The 22,375-nt window shown below is 43.3% G+C and overlaps 1 protein-coding gene across 2 annotated transcripts in view; it reads right to left on the minus strand.

Moving 5' to 3' along the window:
- LOC129696173 (lethal(3)malignant brain tumor-like protein 4) overlaps positions 1–22,375 on the minus strand; it is a 281,807-nt gene that overhangs the window by 214,414 nt on the left and 45,018 nt on the right. The window contains exons 5-6 of one of the 2 annotated variants that reach the window (XM_055633744.1): positions 18,841–18,973; positions 6,545–6,695 (exon numbers count right to left, since the gene is read on the minus strand). In XM_055633744.1, the coding sequence (XP_055489719.1) occupies positions 6,545–6,695; positions 18,841–18,973 (284 nt within the window). Of the gene's footprint in view, positions 1–6,544; positions 6,699–18,840; positions 18,974–22,375 lie in introns of both variants that reach the window. The other variant, XM_055633743.1, reaches the window with a different exon arrangement.

The following is a 22,375-nucleotide window of genomic DNA, read 5'->3' on the forward strand; positions in this document are numbered from 1 at the left end:
TGCACTCCACAAATCGGGCCTTTATGGAAGAGTGGCAAGAAGAAAGCCATTGTTGAAAAAAAAGCCATAAGAAGTCCCGTTTGCAGTTTGCCACAAGCCATGTGGGGGACACAGCAAACATGCGGAGGAAGGTGCTCTGGTCAGATGAGACCAAAATTGAAGTTTTTGGCCTAAATGCGAAATGCTATGTGTGGTGGAAAACTAACACTGCACATCACCCTGAACACACCATCCCCACTGTGAAACATGGTGGTGGCAGCATCATGCTGTAGGGATGCTTTTCTTCAGCAGGGACAGGGAAGCTGGTCAGAGTTGATGGGAAGATGGATGGAGCCAAATACAGGGTAATGTTGGAAGAAAACATGTTAGAGTCTGCAAAAGGCTTGAGACTGGGGTGGAGGTTCACCTTCCAGCAGGACAATGACCCTAAACATACAGCCAGAGCTACAATGGAATGGTTTAGATCAAAGCATATTCATGTGTTAGAATGGCCCAGTCAAAGTTCAGACCTAAATCCAATTGAGAATCTCTGGCAAGACTTTAAAATTGCTGTTCACAGACGCTTTCCATCCAATCTGACTGAGCTCGAGCTATTTTGCAAAGAAGAATGGGCAAAAATTTCAGTCTCTAGATGTGCAAAGCTGGTAGAGACATACCCCCAAAAGACTTGCAGCTGTAATTACAGCGAAAGGTGGCTCTACAAAGTATTGACTCAGGGGGGCTGAATACTTTTGCATGCCACACTTTTCAGTTTTTTATTTGTAAAATAATTTGAAAACCATGGATCATTTTCCTTCCACTTCACAATTATGCATCGCTTTGTGTTGGTCTATCACATAAAATCCCAATAAAATACATTTACATTTGTGGTTGTAACATGAAAAATGTGGAAAAGATCAAGGGGTATGAAAACTTTTGCAAGCCACTGTATACAGTTTGAACATTGAATTCTCCAATTTTAGGTAACCTTTAACAAAACCCCTTCCTCTTTTTCTCCCCCATACACCTTTCTTTTCCCTTCTCCTCTTCCCTCAACCCCTCTGTGCCTCACCTGGATTCAGACCTATTTCTTCCCTCTCCTCATATTTCTTATTTTGGCTTCACAATTTGCAAATCTTCAATCATTCCATCTCACACAGTTTGCTTCCATCTCTGGCCTTTAATCCAACAATCTGCCTATCAAAAAAATCCTCTTACCTATGTGCACCTTTTAACTGCCATGCTTTGTCCTGCTCCTCCTCTCTCCCAGCTCCCCCCCCCCCCCCCCCCCCGCCTACATTCAGTCTGAAGAAAGAACCCCACCAGAAACATCATCGATCCATGTTCTCCAGAGATGCTGCCTGGCACAGATTGAGTTACTCCAGCACTTTGTGTCCTTTTGTATAAACCAGCATCTGTAGTTCCTCGTTTCTATTAACTGACTTAATTTATGAAATACATCCAAAGATTTACACTAATGATCGTTGGCATGTGTTGAAATCACAATTATAGCAGCAGGAAGATTTAAATATTGTTAATGAAATTAATCTGGAATGAAACATAAGAATTAATAACCTGATTATGAAAATACCAGATTGCCATAAAACCCATTTGGTTCCTAACTTTTACAGGGAATTAAATTAGTCATCCTTATGCTGTCTCTGATACGATATTCTGGAAACTTAACAATGTTATTGGTACCTTACTTCTCCCAGAGAGAACCCACATTGTCCTATCATATTGCTAAGAATGATAATGGCAAGAATAAAACCATATGGATTGCCCAACAACAACTTTGGAACTGAGCATCAGACGGTACATCCATCCCAGTCAACCGTGCAAGGTCCTCTGCACTAAGAAATGGAGTGTTGCGTTGAACTAGAAATGCTGTTCCACTGACTAACAACAGTCTTACAAATGCTTACACAACCATTTGATGCCATTAAGCCAGCACACCAGTCTTTGACATCATCATGGTAATAATAAGAAATAACAGAAGTTAGACAATTGGTCCATTGCAATTGAACAATCATTCAATTTGATTTGTGATTTACTTCAGCATTACTTTGCACGTAGTTTAATTCCTTTAACATTTCAAAATCTACTGTCTATCTGAGTATACTCAGTGCCAAAGTCACCATTGCCTTCAAGTACTGAATTCTAAAGATTCACAACTGTCTGTGTGAATAGGTTTCCTCTCATGAATGTCCTGAATGGTCAATTCTTTATTTTGATACCGTGACCCCTGCTGCGAAACATCCCAACTAGGAGAGATATAAGCCTCTGTTGGAATTTTTAATAATTCAATGAGATCACCATGAAGAATGTGTTGTGACAGCACTGGGTGATGGGCCACATACTGTACATAACCTTCAGCTGTTGGGGGGAGGGGTCAAGTGTCCCGGTGACGAGAGATAGGGGTCACGGTTTGGTCATGGGCGCCCCTGGAGAGTATTTAAGGATTAATCACGTGCACACAGTGTTGGTGAGTGAGGAGAGTTAGTGTAGAATAAAGAACCTGTATTTCGGACAAACTTTGTGTCTGCCTCGTTGTTTAACGGACAACTCAGCGTCCGCCACATTTGGTGACCCAGACGTCCAGAATAGATATTCTGGAAGAAAAATGCGCCGTGCCAAAATCCAACCCTTCGCCGTCGAAGACGATCAGGCCCAACTCAGCGCCGTGGCCCTGAAGCTGCCGACCTTCTGGACCACCCAGCCGCAGGTATGGTTCCAGCAGGCCAAATCCCAATTCTTCTACCGCGGGATAACAAACGATGAGAACAGCTACCATAATGTGGTCGGCGCACTCGACCAAGAAACTTCCGGGCGAATCATCCCCTTCCTGCAGGATCCACCAGCGGCCGATAAATATGGTGGCCTGAAGGCGATGCTGCTCCATACCTTCTGCATCAATCGGATGGAGCGAGCGGCCCCCATTTACAACATGGGCGGGCTCGGCGACCGTAAACCATCAACCCTAATGAGCGGGATGCTCTTGCTCATGGATGGCCACCACCACTGCATGCTTTTTGAATATGCCTACCTACAACAGCTTCCAGACGACATCCGCCCATTCCTCGCAGGGAATGTTTTGAAAATCCCCGGGCTCAACCGGAGCGTGCCGACCAGCTGTGGCTGTGCAGACGGGGGTCCACAGTGCCCTGGAAGGCGCAGAGGCCTAGAGCCACACTCACCAGTGGTTCCACGGAGCATCTGGAGCCTGCCCTTAAAGGGGAAGTTGTTTAAGGGGAAGTCGTTAAAGGGGAGTGGCGCTTTTACCACCAGCGTTGGGGCTCGGCAGCCCGCTACTGCCGCCCACCCTGTGCGTTTCCGGGAAACTCCGGGGCCAGCCGCTGGTAATCACCGAAGCGGTTAGCAAAGTTCATCGCCTTTACGCCTGGGAATAGCGTTCAAACCAAACATTTTTGGTTGATACGGGGGCTGAGGTCAGCGTGGTGCCCCCGTCCGGAATGGATACGCGTGCCGGTAATCGGGGGACCTTATTGACTGCTGCATATGGGGACCACACCATACCTGTGGTATTTAGCGCCTGCCATTTTTCTTGGACATTTACAGTGGCAGATGTGACACAGCCATTGTTGGGTGCACATTTTCTCTGGGCGCAATCTCTGCTTGTGGACGTGAGGGGACAGCTCCTTGTCCACGCTTCTACACTCGAGGCAATCTCCTTGCGCCCTGCTGCATCTGCTGTGCCAGTTCGCAACCCGGTGGCGGCGGTGGGCAATATCTATGCACAAATTTTAGCTGAGTACCCGGCTATCCTGACCCCTCAGTTCGACTTGATCAACCTGATGCATGGGGTCCAACATCACATTCTGACTTCGGGACCACTGCTTCACGCCCGCGCCCGCAGACTGGCCCCCCGACAAATTCCGGTTTGCGAAGGCGGAGTTCCAAAAGATGGAGGCAAAGGGAATTGTCCAGCAATCAAACAGCCCATGGGCCTCCCCTTTGCACATAGTGCCCAAGGTCTCCGGCGGCTGGAGGCCTTGTGGCGATTACCGCCACCTGAATGACGCTACGATTGCAGACCCCATCCCACACATTCAGTACTTCTCGGCCCATCTAGCCAGAGCTAAATTCTTCTCCAAAATCGACCTAGTCAGAGGGTACAATCAGATCCCCGTGCGACCAGAGGATGTGCCCAAAATGGCTATCATCACCCCTTCGAGCGTTTCGAATTTGTGCGTATGCCCTTCGGCCTTAAGAACGATGCATAGGCATTCCAACGCCTGATGGACACTGTGGGACGGGGGATGGATTTTGTCTTTATTTATCTGGACGACATCCAGGTGGCCGAGTCATTCGCGGCAGGAACATTGCACCCACCTCCAGTTGTTGTGCCTGCGCCTGAGTGAGTTTGGGTTGGTATTAAACCAGGATAAGTGCCAGTTCGGCCTTCGGGCCATTGACTTCTTGGGCCATCGTGTGACGCAGCACGGTGCGGTACCTCTACCGACAGGGTGGAGGCCATTCGCCGGTTTCCACAGCCTTCCACAGTGCGGGACTTACAGCAATTTGTCGGAATGATACAGTTCCAACACCGATTTGTGCCGGCGGTGGCGAGAATACTGCGGCCGCTATTTCAACTGTTGTCGGGCAAGCAGCGGGACGTGCAGTGAACCGACATTGCCGTGGCGGCCTTCGAGGGGGTGAAAGAGGCAATGGCTCGGGTGACAATGCTGGTACATCCGTGGGTCGACGCCCCTACGGCACTAACTGTGGATGCCTCGGACTCTGCGGTTCGTGGTGTATTGGAACAATTTGTAGACGGTCACAGGCGGCCTCCCACTTTTTTCAGCCGCCAACTTAACCCGGCGGAGCATAAATAGAGCACGTTCAACCAGGAACTGCTCGCTTTATACCTTGCGGTGAGGCATATCCGTTACTTCATTGCGTTTACTGACCATAAGCCCCTCACTTTCGCCTTTGCCAAGGTGGCTGACCCTTGGTCCGCTCGGCAGCTGCGCCGCCTCACAGCTACTTCATGACGGACATCTTCCACATCGCCAGGAAAAAAAACTTGGTTGCGGACGCCTTGTCCCACCCGGCTGTTATGGCTGTTCTCGACGCGTCCCCAGGAATCGATTACTCCACTTTGGCAGCGGCACAGCTAGCGGACGAGGAGATGAGTGCGTACCGAACTGCCATTACAGGGCTGGTGCTCGAAGATGTGCCTTTGGTTGAAGATGTTTTTTCTCACCTCAGTCTTAAATGACCTCCCCTTTTTTTCTAAGACTGTGGTCCCTGGTTCTGGACTTGCCCAACATTGGGAACATTTTTCCTGCATCTAGCTTGTCCAGTCCTTTTATAAGTTTCTATAAGATTCCCCCTCATCCTTCTAAACTCCAGTGAATACAAGCCTTGTCTTTTCAATCTTTCCTCATATGAGGAATGCACAAGTACGTGAATTCAAAAGATGAGGCAGAAACACTTCCAACTATCTACAACCAGATGTGACATCTGGATGATCCATTTCCATCTCCTCGTGAGGACCCCCCCCCCATCAACGAAACCACTCTTCAACCAATTCAATTCACTTTACTTTGTACTAGGACACTGTTGAATGCACTGGTTAAGTCAAAAACATCCTCCATCAATATCCCAACTCAAATACTGATGGTGTGTATTCCAATACTAAATGCACCTCCAGCCAAGATGCTCCAGTCCAGTTACAGCACTGGGATCTATCAAAAAAAAGTGGATACCTAGCTGGAATAATTTGTTTTATTCATTCGTCAACAAGATGAACTGTGAATCACGCCTAATTCCAGGTCTAAAGATGCTTACATTTAAACATTCTCTTCCTTGTATTGCCTGTGCCTTTGCCCCTCATCATAATTTAAGCTTCAAGTTCAAGTTCACGTTTATTGTCACTTAACTAATTAAGACCCAGTGAAATATGAGTTACCGCACAGCCATACTGTGAAAAGCATTACCGTTCATCCAATCCCAGTTACTTGAATCATTCTACAACCAAAAACAATACATTTAACCACATTTGCCAAAGATCAGGAATTCACTCTGGTAACCTTTCCTCCTCTAAGATGCTCCTTAAAAGTGGCCTCCCCAGTCAACTGTCCTGTTATAATTGTGATTCAATATCATAAAATACTTTTATTGGCAAACACCATGGAATATCCTGCTATATTAAACATCTCTGAAACAAATATGAATAATTTTTGTTATCTAATGACTAAGTTTATTACCTTTTCCATTTGGAAATTAATACAAAATATATTTCCAAGTGCCCAAAGGCTCTCCACCGGATGCAATAATTCACAGTATTTGTTTTAGTATTCAAAATATGGTTCCACCAATTCTTCAGAATCTCCCTATTTCTTAGAGAACTGTGGTTTGTGGATCTTATTACATAGTTTTAAATTTTATTTGGCCTAATATTCTCATTATAATGTGTGGTGACAGTAATGTTAAAGACAATTCTGCTTCAATTAACTGGTCCAATGGTATCTAATAAAAGGTCCTAATTTTAGAATTAAATTTTCTGAAACTTCTCAAAGCAGCTTTTCAATATACCTACTCGTTTTCATATAACTGTTGATAATGTGTGCCGCAGAAATGGTCACTCTTATTGAACTTGTTCATAGTCCCATATCCTCCACAGTTTTCACAGCAGCAGATGCCTTGTGTGTTCGGCAAATCATTTGTGCAACCATCTTCAGTAATGACGTCTGCTGTGACACAAAATAAGAAAACAATAAGTAAAGCAATACGATAATAAATGTGGAATAATTTGTTTTGTACCTGCACTGTTAGCTTTATGCCAGTCCCAAGTTTGAGAGGTTTCAGTGATTAACAAAGATTTGAGCATGTATGGCATCATCCCAATTTGCTTCGATTAACATTGCACCTATTTAATTTGGCATCAATCCAAACATTATTTTTCACTCTCTTGGCCATGAATGGGGTTACCTTCATTTGGTGGAATGCATCCATAGAATTATTTCCCTGGACGTCCTCCTTGTACTTATGTCCTAAATGTTCAAAGTACCTTGAAACTTACTTTCAATTTTTCAGCCGAGCTAATACTGATCCTTCTTTCCTTTTGCTTTGTGACAATAGTTTACTGGTTTAACACATTCTGTACACCAAACATGCAACAGAAACACACAATTTGATTTAAAGATGCAAAAGTGTCCTTAAAGACATCTAACCCTCATGCGGTATTCTAAAATTGTGACACAAGCGACTGCAGATGCTGGATTCTGGAGCACAAATAAGTACATTGCTGACAAAGCGGGCCAGCAGTATCAGTGGAGGCAAAGGGATGGTCAATGTTTCAACCTGAGACCTTGTATCAAAACGAAGATTGAAGAAGTAGCTTGTTTTTCGAGGGGAAGAAGTGAGACAGAGGCTCTAGGTGCGAGTTTGAAGTTCTGGCTGGAGGTCTGTAAACAGTGATCTATGTTGATACCGCGTTTAAGAAGGAACTGCAGATGCTGGAAAAATCGAAGGTAGATCAATATGCTGAAGAAACTCAGCGGGTGAGGCGGCATCTATGGAGCGAAAGAATAGGTGGAAGGGTCTCGACCCGAAACGTCACCTATTCCTTTGTTTCATAGATGCTGCCTCACCCGCTGAGTTTCTCCAGCATTTTTATCAACCTTTTATGTTGATACCACTGTTGTTTGTGATATATATAAATAACATGGACAAAACATAGATGGTTTAAGTTTGAAGATGGTACAAAAATCAGAAATGTGGACAGTGGGTAAAGGATACAGTGGAATATAAATCAGTTAAAGATAGCGGTTGAGAAGTGGCAGATGGAGTTTATTCTGACTTAGTGTGAGGGATTCCACTTTTGGAGGTCAAATATAAGGAGAAAATACACAATGGCAAGACCCTTGACGGAATTGATGTACAGAAGGATCTTGAGGTCCAAGTCTATAGCTCTCTGGAAGTGGTAAAACAAGGTGACGGGTAAAGAAAGCATATGGAATTCTTGCCTTCAGCAGCTGGTGCATTGAGTATAAGAGTCAGGATGTCATACTGCAGCTTTATAAAACTTTGATTTGGCAGCATTTAGAGTATTATATGCAGTCCTGGTCATCCCATTACATGACGTATGTGGAGGCTGTGCAGAAAAGGTTTACCAGAATGCTGCCTGGATTAGAAGGTATTAACTATAAGGTGAGGTTGTATTAACTATAAGGTGAGATTATTTTCTCCGGAACTTCAGAGGCTGATAGAGTCATAGAGTGATACAGTGTGGAAACAGGCTCTTCGGCCCAACTTGCCCACGCCGACCAACATGCCCCATCTACACTATTCCTACTCGCCCATGCTGGGCCCATAACCCTGTAAACCAAACCTATCCAGGTGCCTGTCCAACTGTCTCTTAAATGTTATGATAGCAGTTTAAACTGACAGTGGGGAATCCACAAAAATAAACCCTCTTCAGGAGCAGCACGTACATTTGGTAATATAATTTATTTCTGAATTTATTGTGGTGACTCATTTTTTTGCAATGTGTTAAAAGTTGTGCTTTTCAAATGTTATATATATTAAAAATATGAACAGCTCAGTTGGGCAAAACTCACTAACTGCATTGTGGATGTTAACTTCCTTGCTTAACTTTACTTCACTGTACAAAAATGCCAGGTGTTAAAGGTAAAAGGAAAAGACAGTTTACAGCCCATTACCAAACCTTTGAGTTGAGAGCCATGCAAGTGTCAAAGGCATTTTGGACAAACCAGTGTAAATATTAGTTGAAGCTAGTGTATCTGAGCAGACAGAACAAGGGCTATCCTGAAATTACACTAAGGACAACAAATAATCCATTTTCCAGAATTGAATTTCAGACTGATAGCATTCCTCAGTAAAGTTCCAGAAGATGGGGTTGGAGCAACAGTAGGGAGTGCCAATCCCTATAAATCTGTGGTTTTAGACACAAAATGATGGAGTAACTTTGCAGAACAAGCAACATCCCTGGCCAGAAGGAATGGGTGACGTTTTGGGTCAAAAAGAGGCCGGTTCTCTGGATACTTTCAAGAGAGAACTAGATATGGCTCTTAAATATAGCTGTCAGGGGATATGGGAAGAAGGCAGGAACGGGGTACTGATTGGGATGATCAGCCATGATCACATTAAATGGTAGTGCTGGCTTAAAGGGCCGAATGGCCTATTCCTGTACCTATTATCTATTGTCTATTAACCAAACTGGAGGTAAGACACTGAAGGCGCTCAGAATATAGGTTGGTGGGGGCGCTGCAAGCCGGCAGCCCTGCCAGCAGAGTGTTAGTTTTTTCAACTTTTTTTGTTTTTTTATTGTGAGTGGGGGTAAGGGGGAAACCGCTTCGGTCGCCTCCTCCACGGAGAGGCAATTTTTTCCATGTCGCCTCCTCCGTGGCCCAACATCGAGGATCGATGCAGCCTTTCCCGGAGACGAGCCCGGGGCTTCAGCAGCGGACGCAGTGCGGACTCTCATCGCGGAGTGGGCGAGCCCCCGCCGGGGCTCGCCTAGGGAGAGAGCTCCGGTCGCTGGCCTGCGGCAGATTGAAGCCGCGGTCTGCGGAGCTCCAGCTCACGGCGTCCGCAGCCTGGGATCCCTCATTGGGGACCTGGGAGGAGAAGAAGCTCCGACCACCGGCCCAGGGCCAACTTCTACCGCGGGCGCGGCGGGGACTTACCATCAGGAGCGGGGTCCCTCGCCGGGGACCCCTGGAGAGGAGCTCTGACCGCCGGCCCTGCGGTCTGCGGTGCTTCTGGCTGCAGCGTGGTGGGGGCTTTAGTTCTTCGACCGCCGGCCTGTGGTCTACACCATCTTGAAGCCGTGATCTTGAGCCTAGGGAAGCACCGATTCAGGACTTACCTTGTCTGCACATCTGGCCGCCTGCAGTGGCGACTGCGGAGGGTTGAGGTCCCGACCACGGGGGAAATGGAGGAGGACTGGCCAAGTTTTGTGCCTTCCACCACAGTGATGAATGCTGTGGTGGATGTTTGTGTTAATAATTTTTATTGTGTTTTTGTGTGTTCTTTTTCATTGTACCACTGCTGGCAATTAAAATTCATTTTACTTGCACTTTATGTGCAAGTGATGAATAAAACTGATATTGATTGATATTAATATTGAACTTAACATCTTTCATTCTGGCCCCAGATATTTTACCTTGGGGGGAAAAAAGACTGCAAGAACAATGTGCAGATTAATAAATCTTCAATTTAGAGTCTTGCAATATCAATAGTATTGAAACTTCATTTTAGAACATATCTGGGACAAGTAATGAGATGCAAAGCATCACCAATCAAATGTTCTTCTTGTGCTCAGAGCTCATCCTTCTTTTTTAATGAGACATTTCCCTCCAAGACAGGTTAAATGGTGACTCGGACATAACAAAAGAATAACTTCATTCACAGAGCTAATGAAACAAGGAGATGAGACAGGAAAATCTACTCTATTCCTGCACTATTGAAATAATTCTACCATGACCATTACATAAAAATCCTTCAAGTGCTTAATCTATTTGACATAGCAAGAGTTTATATGCAGAGGTCAACATTTAAATTAAACCCATTGTAGCTGCTGTCAACTCACAAAAAGGTTTCTACTAATCTTGCTTTCTCTCTTTTTATGGTTTAATGTTACTATTTAATTCACCATCAATCCTATCCATCGAGTGATTACGATACAAGGATGTAATTGGTAAAATGTGATCATACCATCGATCACATTCTGGTGCTAGTCACACACACATCACAGAAAATATTTGTACTTTCGCGATTCAGTTTATTCAGTGCAAAATTGAGTTGAAAGATGTTTGTGGCATTTTAATTCCAGGATACTTGTATCATGTTACATCATCCTTCTGCTGCTTCTGAATGACCATTCATATAATATAATGGGGAAATCGGGGCTCCATTCAGTTATTCTTTTGTGCTGAGCATCATGAAATTGAAATCACACCAATTGTGAACTATCAATTATTAGGCATTCCAATTCTGGAAAACCACCAAAGGACAATGTCTAAAACAGAAATGACAACCACATATAGTTGCAACACAAAGTGGAAATTATAGCAGTGATTCCATTACCACCACATAAAATATATGCATTACAAACAAAATATCTGAACCATTAAAAAACAATTTCCTCAAATGCCAGCCCTACAAAGTGCCAGTTTCACAAAAAGAGGACTGCAGAAGAATCAAAAGTTTAGAGCAGCTCTTCTTTCTGTCCAGCCATGTCTTTCTTTTATATCTTTAATGCTTCAATCATTCTCAAATTGGAATTATAATTTAATGTGCACATACATGAGAATATGCTATAAGTTGCAACAACAGCATGATTCAATCACCAAAAAATAATAGCCTTAAACTGATCATCCTTTTATGATAATTACACAGAAACACATACAATCAGCAAAAGTAAATGATTTTTATACTGAAATGTAATTCTTATTTTAATTCTTATTCACAGATCATGGGCAGAACACTCTTCCTGAAACCTTCTAAATTAATCCTTTTACGGGTTGCTCTATTAGGCATTCCTAATTAATATTTTCTTTATATTTTCAAGTATTATTAATTAGCACCCATGGAAATACATTGTTAAAGTGAGTCCTATTTGCTACAGTTACTTTGCAAAGGAATGAGGGACTCCCACCAAGGCCTGCTGGTTTCCTGCGCTGCACATCACCTCAGCTGAAATTATGGCAAAAATAAGGATGAACTCTTTCCCCAGCGCACTTGCCCACAGGAACATTTTCCCAAATATTACTGCACTGTTTCTGCATCCTTTTCTAATTCACTAATATATATATTTTTATAATTGTATCTTATTTGGTTAATCTTCTTTACCACCGATTTATTTTGTGACTTTTGTTTGTTTTTTTAATTGACCTTTAAAAAATTGCTCCTAATGTCTAGGGAGTGGATGAGAAAGTGAGATAACATAGAACTCGCATGAACAAGTGATCGATGGTCATGCGGACTTGGTAGGCCGAAGGACCTATTTCCATGATGTGTCTCTAGACTAAACCAAGGTTTCCAAGAATAGTTTTGTATTTAACAACTGCGATAATTTCCTAGAGTACGTTGGGAATGTTTGTACAACTGAAATATACCAGTCTGCTTATTTTCTGCACATGCAATTCTAATCAACAAGAAGAGATGTTTCTCACTTGAGTAATCAAGAAAAATTACACTGTACTGTTTCATTTCCTAGATTTTTTGTTCTGTTCTACAATTTTACAATTTTCAAAAATGATTACAATTTTCAGCTTATACACAGTCTACTTCTCACCTCATATGTCTTTATAACCTAGCATTTCCTTTCAATAAACCTCTGGTTTCTATTCACGTCAGTTGTATGAAAATATGCGAAATTTCATTTATATCTCATCTTTCACCATCTCAAGGGATTCCAAATCATTAAAAAATGAAGCAAGGCAGAAAATGAAACAGCCAAGTTATGCACAATGAAAGACATTAAAAGGAGCAATAAGCTCCATTGAGCTTTCATATATAGAAAATCACCTGATACTATTCAAAGAAAAGAACTGGAATTCTCCATTTAATTTGTCTAAAATGATGGAAAAATTAATGCTCACCTCACTTCTCAGAACAGTGCCATATTATTATCTTCTGAAAAGCCATATGATATCTCTGCCTAAAGTTTTACCTAATAGTTAGTCTCCAAAGTATCCGCCTAACTTATGGGATCAAGTCTCTGAAGTGAAACAGTGCACTTCAGAGCTTTCTTCACCTGAATGTCCAGCAATTAGTATAATTCAAAATCATAGCGAGAGAGTTAAACAGCATGGAAATAGCCCGTTCGGCCCATTTGTCCATGCTGACTACTGGACCCACCTAAGCTAGTCCAATTTTCCTGTGTTTGGCCCATCTATATTACTAAAACTAAGATCTTGACCGCTTTTGACTTACTGTTATGTGATTTCCGAGAGAACGGCGCCACTTACAGCCGTCATTTTTGGCCACCTCGCTCAGAGCTCCCCTCCGCCGGACTGCACTGGAAGATTTTTCCCATCGATGTATTAATGTTCCCAGAGAAGTATTAATGTTTTAAAAAATGTCGCCATTCCCTCTGCTGCCCCTGCTGGTGGCAGGGGGGAGCAACTATAAAACCCGGAAGTGTCGTGACTCACTCAGTCTCTGCCAGACGGAGGCAGTGAGAAGGTCACGGCTCTCTGAGCTGCGAATAACACTGAACGCACGTCTACTCCACGGTGAGTCCCCGGGATGTAGTTTTCAGCAAATGTGTATTGTTGGCTTGCAAAGTGTTTTTGTCCAATTAGCTTTTTTGCTTTTTAAAGGGCTTTCAGCAAATGTGTATTGTTGGCTTGCAAAATGTTTTTGCCCAATTTGCTTTTTGGCTTTTTAAAGGGCTTTCAGCAAATGTATATTGTTGGCTTGCAAAGTGTTTTTGCCCAATTGGCTTTTTGGGTTTTTAAAGAGCTTTCAGCAAATGTGTATTGTTGGCTTGCAAATTGTTTTTGCCCAATTGGCTTGGGTTTTAAAGGGCTTGCTTGCAACAGTTTTCGGATGGATAAAGCATGAATAAATATTTTATTAGATCAGGACTGGGTTTAATTTCAAAATTGGCGCTCATTCTGTGATTTTCGCATAGTTGCAAGATGGTGCCGATGACGTAATTTCCGGTTAGCTGCATGCTGGCGCTGAGTGCGTAATTTCTGGTTCATGGCAAGAAGCGAGAGGGTGACATCAAGATGGCGCCGAGTGCAGACGCCGTTGAATAATTCAAGAGAGCTGCTCTGTCTATGGTGAGTGTGTTTGTTGGACGTTATTTAAAGCACGTTTTTGCTTCAGCACCAGCAGCCTCTACAGGGGGCTTTAAACATTTGTTTTACACACTGTATATTCACCATGTTCTGAAGTTACTTAACATTTTAGTATTGGGTGAGTGTGTGTGAGTGAATGAGTGTGTGTGAGTGAGTGTGTGTGTGTGTGTGTGTGTGTGTGTGTGTGAGTGAATGAGTGTGTGTGTGTGTGTGTGTGTGTGTGTGTGTGTGTGTGTGTGTGTGTGTGTGTGTGTGTGTGTGAGAGTGTGAGTGTGTGTGAGTCTGTGTGTGTGTGTGTGTGTGTGTGTGAGTGTGTGTGTGTGTGTGTGTCTGCGTGTGTGTGTGTGTGTGAGTGAGAGAGTCTGTGTGTGAGTGTCTGTGTGAGATGGAGGGTGTGTGTGATCAACAAATAACAAATAGTACAAAAATTTCGTAGTTCAGAGCTTATTTGGTATGTTTAATAGCCTGATGGCTGACAGGAAGAAGCTGTTCCTCAATGTGGATGTTACAGTTTTCATTTTACAAAAGTCGGACGCAACTCCAGAAGTCGGGCGTCAGTCAGTCCGCAAGCCGTGAGTCAGTCAGTCAATCCAAATGCCATGAGTTAATCCCAAGGCAGTGTGTGAGTCCAGAGGCCATGAGTAAGTCGCTCACGGACTCCCCCCTCCCCCCCACTAAGAGACCCCACCTCAAGACGCTGCCCTCCGCCTGGCTATAGGATGCGCCCCCTCCTGCCCCCAACTGAAGCCGCCCACATCCCCTGCTGGAGGACAGTCCCACCCCCCCCCCCCCTTCTTATCAGTCACGAGAGCCCCCGCCTGAAGCTGTCCCCCTCTCTTGGTTGCATGACATTTGCCACTCCAACCCCCCCCCCACTGGCCAGCAATATTGGAATTGGTGGAGAGGTGGAATATTGCGATGGGTGACCAGCCCTCCCGTGTGATGCTGGGACCCAACAAGCCCCACTTAGTCTAGTATCGCTCTAAACCTTTTCCAGTCATAAACTTGCCCAGATATATTTTTTAATGGTGTAATTGTACCTGCCTCTACCACCTCCTCTGGCAGCTCAACCACTTGGCTATCAACCTTTGTGTGAAAAACCTGCCAACCCAAAATCCATTTAAGTCCTTCCACTTTCATCTTAAACCCATGCCCTCTAAGTTTAGACTCCTCTACCCTGGGAAAAAAGACCTATTCTACCCTATTCTGATGATTTTCTAATATCACCCTTCAAACTAATTCACTCGAAGGAAAGCAATTCCAGCTTATTTTATAATTCAAGCCCACCAGTCCTGGCAACATTCTTGTAAATCCACTATGTACCCTCTCTAGCTTAATCACATCCTTCCCGTAGCACTGTGGCCAGAACTGCACACAATACTCCAAGCGTGGTTTCACCACTGTCTTGTACAACTGTAACATAATGTTACAGCTCATGTGTTCAATGTCCCAAGTGATGAAGGTAAAAATGCCATAAGCCTTCTTCACCACCCTATCTACTTGTGTCGTCACATTCAGGAAATGATGTACTTGTACCCCTTGGTCTTTCTGTCAACTCTCCCCAGGGCCCTACCATTCCATGTGTATGAACTTTTGTGGTTTAACTTCACAAATGTCCTGAAATGCATCACCTCACATTAAGTCTGAGTTAAATTCCATCTGACTTTTCTTTGTCCACAACACCACAAGTATTGGTGTCATCCGCATACTTGCAAATCAGGCTACCTGTGTTCTCACTCAAATGATTAATCTCAAACAACAGTGAACCCAGCACTGATCCATGGCACAGTACGGGTCACTGGCCTCCTATCTTCAATCTTCTCTGTCTCTTACCATCAAGCAAATGTTGTACCCAGTTGCTTGGTTCACTCTGCATCCTATGTGATCTAATCTTGTGGACCAAGCTACCTTGCGTCCACGTCGACAACATTCATCCGTTATAGAAATATAGAAAATAGGTGCAGGAGTAGGCCATTCGGCCCTTCCAGCCAGCACCGCCATACAATATGATCATGGTTGATCATCCAAAATCAGTACCCCGTTCTGGCTTTTCCCTATATCTCTTGATTCCGTTAGCTCCAAGAGATAAATCCTAGGATGTTGTGAGAAGCAAGGGAAGAGATTTCTGGAACACAAGAGACTACAGATGCTGTTATAAGTAGTGGAGGGAACTCAGTGGACCAGGCTACATCTGTGGGGGCAAATATATATTCAACGTTTAGGGTCTAGCCCCTGCGTCGGGACCTTTCAATAGCCAAAGGTGAGGTACTGGAAGACTGAAGCGTGACTAATGTTTTGCCTTTATCCTCCAAGGATATCTCTCTTGAAAAACTCAATCAAATTCATGAGACATGACCTCATGGACAAAGCCAAGCTGAGTATCCCTAATCAGTCTTGCCTTTCTAAATGTGGATTGATCCTGTTTCTTATAATACTTTCCATTAACTTTTCCACCATAGGTTCACCACCATGTAGTTATCTGGCTTGTCCTTGCTACCCTTCTTAAATAAAGGCAAAGCATTAGTCATCACAACATCCTGGAATATACCTGGTTCGGAGCTGGATATTTATCCAACTTTGTCTGCTTCAAGACTGCCAACACCACCTCTTTTGCAATGTCAATATGTTTTGGGATATAACTATTCTCTCCCTAAACTCTCTATAGCTTCCATGTCATTTTCCACAGTAAAGATAGGCAAGAAATATTCATGTGAAACTTTACCCATCTCTCTTGACTCCACACATGGATGTCACACTGATGCTACACTCGCCCCAGATACCCATTAGCTCTTAATATACCTGAAAGAATCTTTTTAGATTTCCTATACCTCTTTGTCAAATAAATGTAATTTCCCATTTTTGCCCTCCTAATTTCTGTCTTTACTGCCACAACCCTTATACTTCTCCTGGGACTTGCTTGGTATCAGTTGACTATATTGGCATCCTTTCTCCTCACCAGAACCTCGGGGATGGCAGAAGCCTCCTCGTGGCGATCCCCAGAAACGATGACACGATGCATTTAGTGATGCGTCGGGCGACCAATTCTGTCAACATGTTGGACAACGACGGAAGCCAACAGCGAGCTATACGTCGTCTGACACATGAACGAACGAACCAGAACCTCAATATGCTTATCAAGCAGGGTTCTTTAATCCAGCCAGCCTGATCCTTCACTCAAACAGAAACATGCCGGTTTCAAGGCTCCCTATCTCACTTTTAAAAGCTTCCCATTTGCCAGCAGTCCCTTTATTTGTGAACAGTCTCATCCAATCAATGACTCTAACTCAAACCTTTCACCAACATACTTTATTACTCCGTTCGACCACCTCTGCTAAAAATAAAAGTACTCGGGATTGGATTGTAACAAAGGTTTCAACAACTAAGTTACAGAGATAGGTTGAATAAGTTAGGTCTTTATTCTCTGGAGCGCAGAAGGTTAAGGGGGGACTTGATAGAGGTCTTTAAAATGATGAGAGGGATAGACAGAGTTGATGTGGACAAGCTTTTCCCTTTGAGAATAGGGAAGATTCAAACAAGAGGACATGACTTCAGAATTAAGGGACGGAAGTTTAGGAGTAACATGAGGGGGAACTTCTTTACTCAGAGAGTGGTAGCGGTGTGGAATGAGCTTCCAGTGGAAGTGGTGTCGGCAGGTTCATTGGTATCATTTAAAAATAAATTGGATAGGCATATGGATGAGAAGGGAATGGAGGGTTATGGCATGAGTGCAGGCAGGTGGGACTAAGGGAAAAAAGTTGTTCGGCACGGACTTGTAGGGCCGAGATGGCCTGTTTCCGTGCTGTAATTGTTATATGGTTATATGGTTTATAAAAGTGAGGGTATGGTGATAGAGAACAGGGGGTGGTAGAGAACATGGATGATAGTAGTATGGGAACAAATATTGTTTGAATGAATTGCAACAAACAATAGCTGGTTTCTCATCTCGTCCACACAGAGGGAAGTGGCACCACACTAGATTCCAATAAAACAAACAAAACGACCCAACAATGGCAGGCAAGATAAACCCACTTCCTGCTCTACTTTTATTTTTGTGGGCATCAGTGGACATTTTTACTGTTTACTTTAAAAAAAATATAGCTGCCTGGCATCCATCAGACTGCTTTGTGGTCAACCATGTATCCAAAATGTGTATTTATATTTCCTTTATCAACAAATACTTGCAAACAGAATCTACAAGAAATTGGTTTCTCATTCCCATCCAGGAGATCAATTAGTCAAGAGCATAACCCTCTCCAGAAAGAAAATGGAATAATATATTATGTCAGTTTCTTGAAATCCCAGTTGTGGAATTTAATTTCAGTTAATACTCTGGACTACTCTGAAGTGAGGAATCTTAAATACAATTAAATTCCACAACTGGGATTTGAATACTGGCCTCAGAGTTTTCAATTTATGGATTACTGGTCCAGTAATCTAATTCTGTATCATCATATCCAATTATTTTTGAGGATTACCCAATTGGGGAGATTACAGATTAATGGAGGAACAATGGAGTGATCTAATAACCAGAGAAAATTAAGTAGGTCTGTTAGGACAAGAGTGATATGTGAAAGAGATTTTGTGCAAATTGCCAGCAGCAAAGTTTTTGGTGACCTCCAAAACAGACTGTAAAAAGCGACAGGCTTTTGACTATGGTGCTGAGCTAATCAAGTTGAAAAGCCTTCTCCCAGGAGATGTGTAAGGGTTGTGGTTGAGGAATAATCATTAAATAATCACTCTTCAAAATTTTATAAATTTCAAAGAAAAAATTTTACTGTCAATATTAGCTGAAATATTTGTTTATTCATGAGCATTAGTCAAACACACAATTTACCATATGCACAGTTTTTGCAACGTGTTCTGGAAAACACAAAGAATGTGCATTGGGAGAGGTGCCATACCGAATAGCAAAAGGCAGCACAGTCATTACAGGGGAGAAACTGACTTGAATATGTGGGCTTTATCAAAATAAAACTGAGATTCATGTCAATGTAGGTTACAAATTATGTAGAAATGAATACTTATCTACAATGAACACTGTTTAATGTTTGCCTACCTTGTGCATTAGAAGTAACACTGTATGCATTCCTCATTCCAATTGTAGATTGAGCAGCAATCTGTGCACTGGTCTCAGCATCTTGTTCTTCAGTGCTGATGATCTCCAGAGCTCCAAATTCATTCATTTGAAACTAATAAGAAAATTAAAGATTTATTGCAATGTAAAAGAAAATAAAAGTTTGCAACAAGTAAAAAAAAGAACAGTGATTGAAACAAAATGGTTCCGTATAAATAAGAAACATTAGTACTTGTTAGCGGAAAATGCTGCAAAAAGTAGTAAACACTGCCCAGTCGATCATCGGCTCTGACCATCGCTACCATCGAGGGGATCTATCGCAGTCGCTGCCTCAAAAAGGCTGCCAGCATCATCAAGGACCCACACCATCCTGGCCACACACTCATCTCACCGCTGCCATCAGGTAGTAGCAATGTTACAAAATTTTGAGATTTTAAAAATCAAGTCTGCAATTTATCCCATCAGATAAAGCATAACAACAAGTTTAATTTGACACCAAATTCACTTTCATATCTCAAGTATTAAAAACGTTATGGCCATTTTCATACTCGGAAATTAGCATCTTGTTCCCTATTGATTTTCAATGGACATTACAAAAAAGCTGTGATCTTGGATAGTCAAAAGCCCGTAACTTTCTTAAGAATTAAGAGAACTGAATGAAATTTTCACCTATCATAGATTGAAGCATTCTGAAAAAATATAAAACAATCTTACTTGGATGACATGAAATTAAAGCATATAATTAGCTAATTACCTAATTGTAGCTAATTACAAAATTGACCGATGTGACAGAAATAGTAATAAACAACCAGACTGCCTTGAAAATTCAAAAATGTGATATTCTCAAGATCAGAACTTTAATATTATTGTATAATATGCTGTGTCAGTTATGGATAGGTAAATAAATTACAATTTCTAGCAAAAGACCAAGTCTTTATGGAGAAGATCAGCTGCTAGCTGGTACATTGGCATATCATAATCAGTAGCATCATCATACTCCTCAGACTGCAACCAATAAGCAACTCTGTACACGTTGTTTTTCCTCAATTTTTCAATTTTAGAAAAAAAAGTAGAGATTATAAAGTTAAACGCTAAAACAAATAGTAAATACTAAAAAAGAAAATCATGTTTAATCAAAATTCAATTACTAGATATAAACATCTATCCATTTCTTAAATAGCCTAAGTGTCCAAAGATTATTCACAAATAATTCACAATATAACATGATTTTTATATCTAATTTACATTAATTTATAGGCCAAATGGAAGGAATTTAGTGTTCAATTGCTGTAAATAAATGCCCATTTAAATCGGCTTTCTAGTGGGTTCATGTGAACGCGCTGGTTTAGAACGTTCACATCGCGCTGGATTAGTGCCCTCAAATGCCGAGAAAAATACTGCGGGATATAAAAAGCCCAAAATGAACTACTCGCTATAGAAAACTTTATAAACAGGGTTATATACATGCCCCATTTAATGTAAAAATAAGGTACATACCTTTAATTGTTTGCTTTATAAAACCCTGGGGCTGCGAGAGGTTGTGAAGTGAGAGATTGATTTTAAAATTATTATAACTATATTATCGAGGCCTATAAAACTAATAATACCTTTTGCGACCGGGTCTTGTAGCGATTTTTCGTTAATGATTTACTAGGCTGAACATCTGCGATTAGAACAGCCTAGTAAAAATCGCGTTTTAAACCCGCCCCCTCCAAACAGCGCCAAAATCGCGGATATGGCTTTAGGCAGATTCCCAATGACGATTTAGGTAGGTTTTGTAACATACCTACAGGTAGAAGGTACAGGAGCCTGAAATCTGCAACATCCAGGTTCAGGAACAGCTGCTTCCCCACAGACTATTAAACACAACTTAAACAATCTCTGAACTATAATGGCCCTGTCTCACGGTGCGAGTCCACCCACGAGTGATTCCGAGTTTAAAACAAATCAAACTCGTGGTAATCACATAGAATTAACGTAGCGGGAACGTTGGAACTCGTAACGCTAACGGCAGGTACTCGGGAAACTTGTTAACTCGTGAAAACATAATGAAAGATTTCCACGAGTCAAATTTACTCTTGAAGTAAACATTTTAAACTCGTTGTAAGAAAGAATTTCAAAAACACTCTTGATTGATAGTTTCTTTATTGAGGTAGTACAAATAGTAAGATAATCATAAAGGCTTCTTCTTGTATAAGTACATTTCAATCATACTCGCGGTCTGCTCGTGCATGGTCAAATACGATGACTCTTCCCCGATCTTCTTCAAACTAAACTAAATTCAACTCCTTGGTAGTCTGCGCGAGATCCTTTGCCTGCTTGAAGTCTGCGATTCATGGACATCACCAGTTGCTGGGTGTCTTCTCTGGTGATGTTCTGCCAGGCCTGTATTGCAGCTATCCTCAGCTTATGCTTGTTTTGGGGGCTAGTTTCAGTTTTCTCGTCAGCATATAAAAGTCATGCTCAATTGGGTTCAGATCGGGTGATTGACGGCCACTAGACTCATGCCACCCCCGCTGGGCTCATGCCACCCCCGCTGGGTCCACGCCACCCTCGGCTGACCCCTGCTGGGTCCACGCCACCCCCGCTGGGCCCACGCCACCCCCGCTGGGCCCACGCCACCCCCGCTGGGCCCACGCCACCCCCGCTGGGCCCACGCCACCCCCGCTGGGCCCACGCCACCTTCATCCCCCCCGTCCGCTGGGCCCGCGCCACCTTCATCTTCATCCCCCCCCCGCAAGAAAGAGGGGGGATGTGAGAGGGGGGGGGGGGGGGAGAGAGAGAGGGGAAGGGAGAGGAGAGAGATGGGGGAGGGGAGAGGGAAAGGGGGATTATCTTGAGTGAGATTGCAAAATTAAGGTTGGTTTTAGAGCTATTATATTTTCTCCTCCATATGAATAATATTAAACAATATCAAATAATATCAAACAATTGGAACTGCTTTCTTTTCCTTGATAACAATACTGAAAAATATGAATTCCATAGTTTGTGACATAAATACACATTTTAATGGGATCATTATATACAGATGTAACATTTCCATTTTGAGATGGGGGGGGGGGGGGGGGGGGGGGGGGGGGGTGGGCTCATGCCACCCCCGCTGGGCCCACGCCACCCCCGCTGACCTCCGTTGGACCCAAGCCACCCCCGCTGGCTCATGCAACCCCCGCTGGGCCCACGCCACCCCCGCTGGGCCCAAGCCACCCCTGCTGGGCTCATGCCACCCCTGCTGGGCTCATGCCACCCCTGCTGGGCCCATGCCACCCCCGCTGGGTCCACGCCACCCTCGCTGACCCCTGCTGGGCCCACGCCACCCCCGCTGGGTCCAAGCCACCCCTGTTGACCCCCCGCTGGGCCCACGCCACCACTGCTGGGCCCAGTATTGTGGTGAATGGGAAGGAGAGGGTGCAGGGTCCATTCTTTGCAGACTGGGGTCTGGCTGTGTTTGTTGGGGAAGGGGTACCAGGGTAACGTTTCTGATTTTCAGGCTGGGACAGACAGCAACAGCTTCGCACCG

Source organism: Leucoraja erinacea, chromosome 4, assembly GCF_028641065.1.
Source record: "Leucoraja erinacea ecotype New England chromosome 4, Leri_hhj_1, whole genome shotgun sequence".
NCBI classification, from domain to species: Eukaryota; Metazoa; Chordata; class Chondrichthyes; order Rajiformes; family Rajidae; genus Leucoraja; species Leucoraja erinaceus.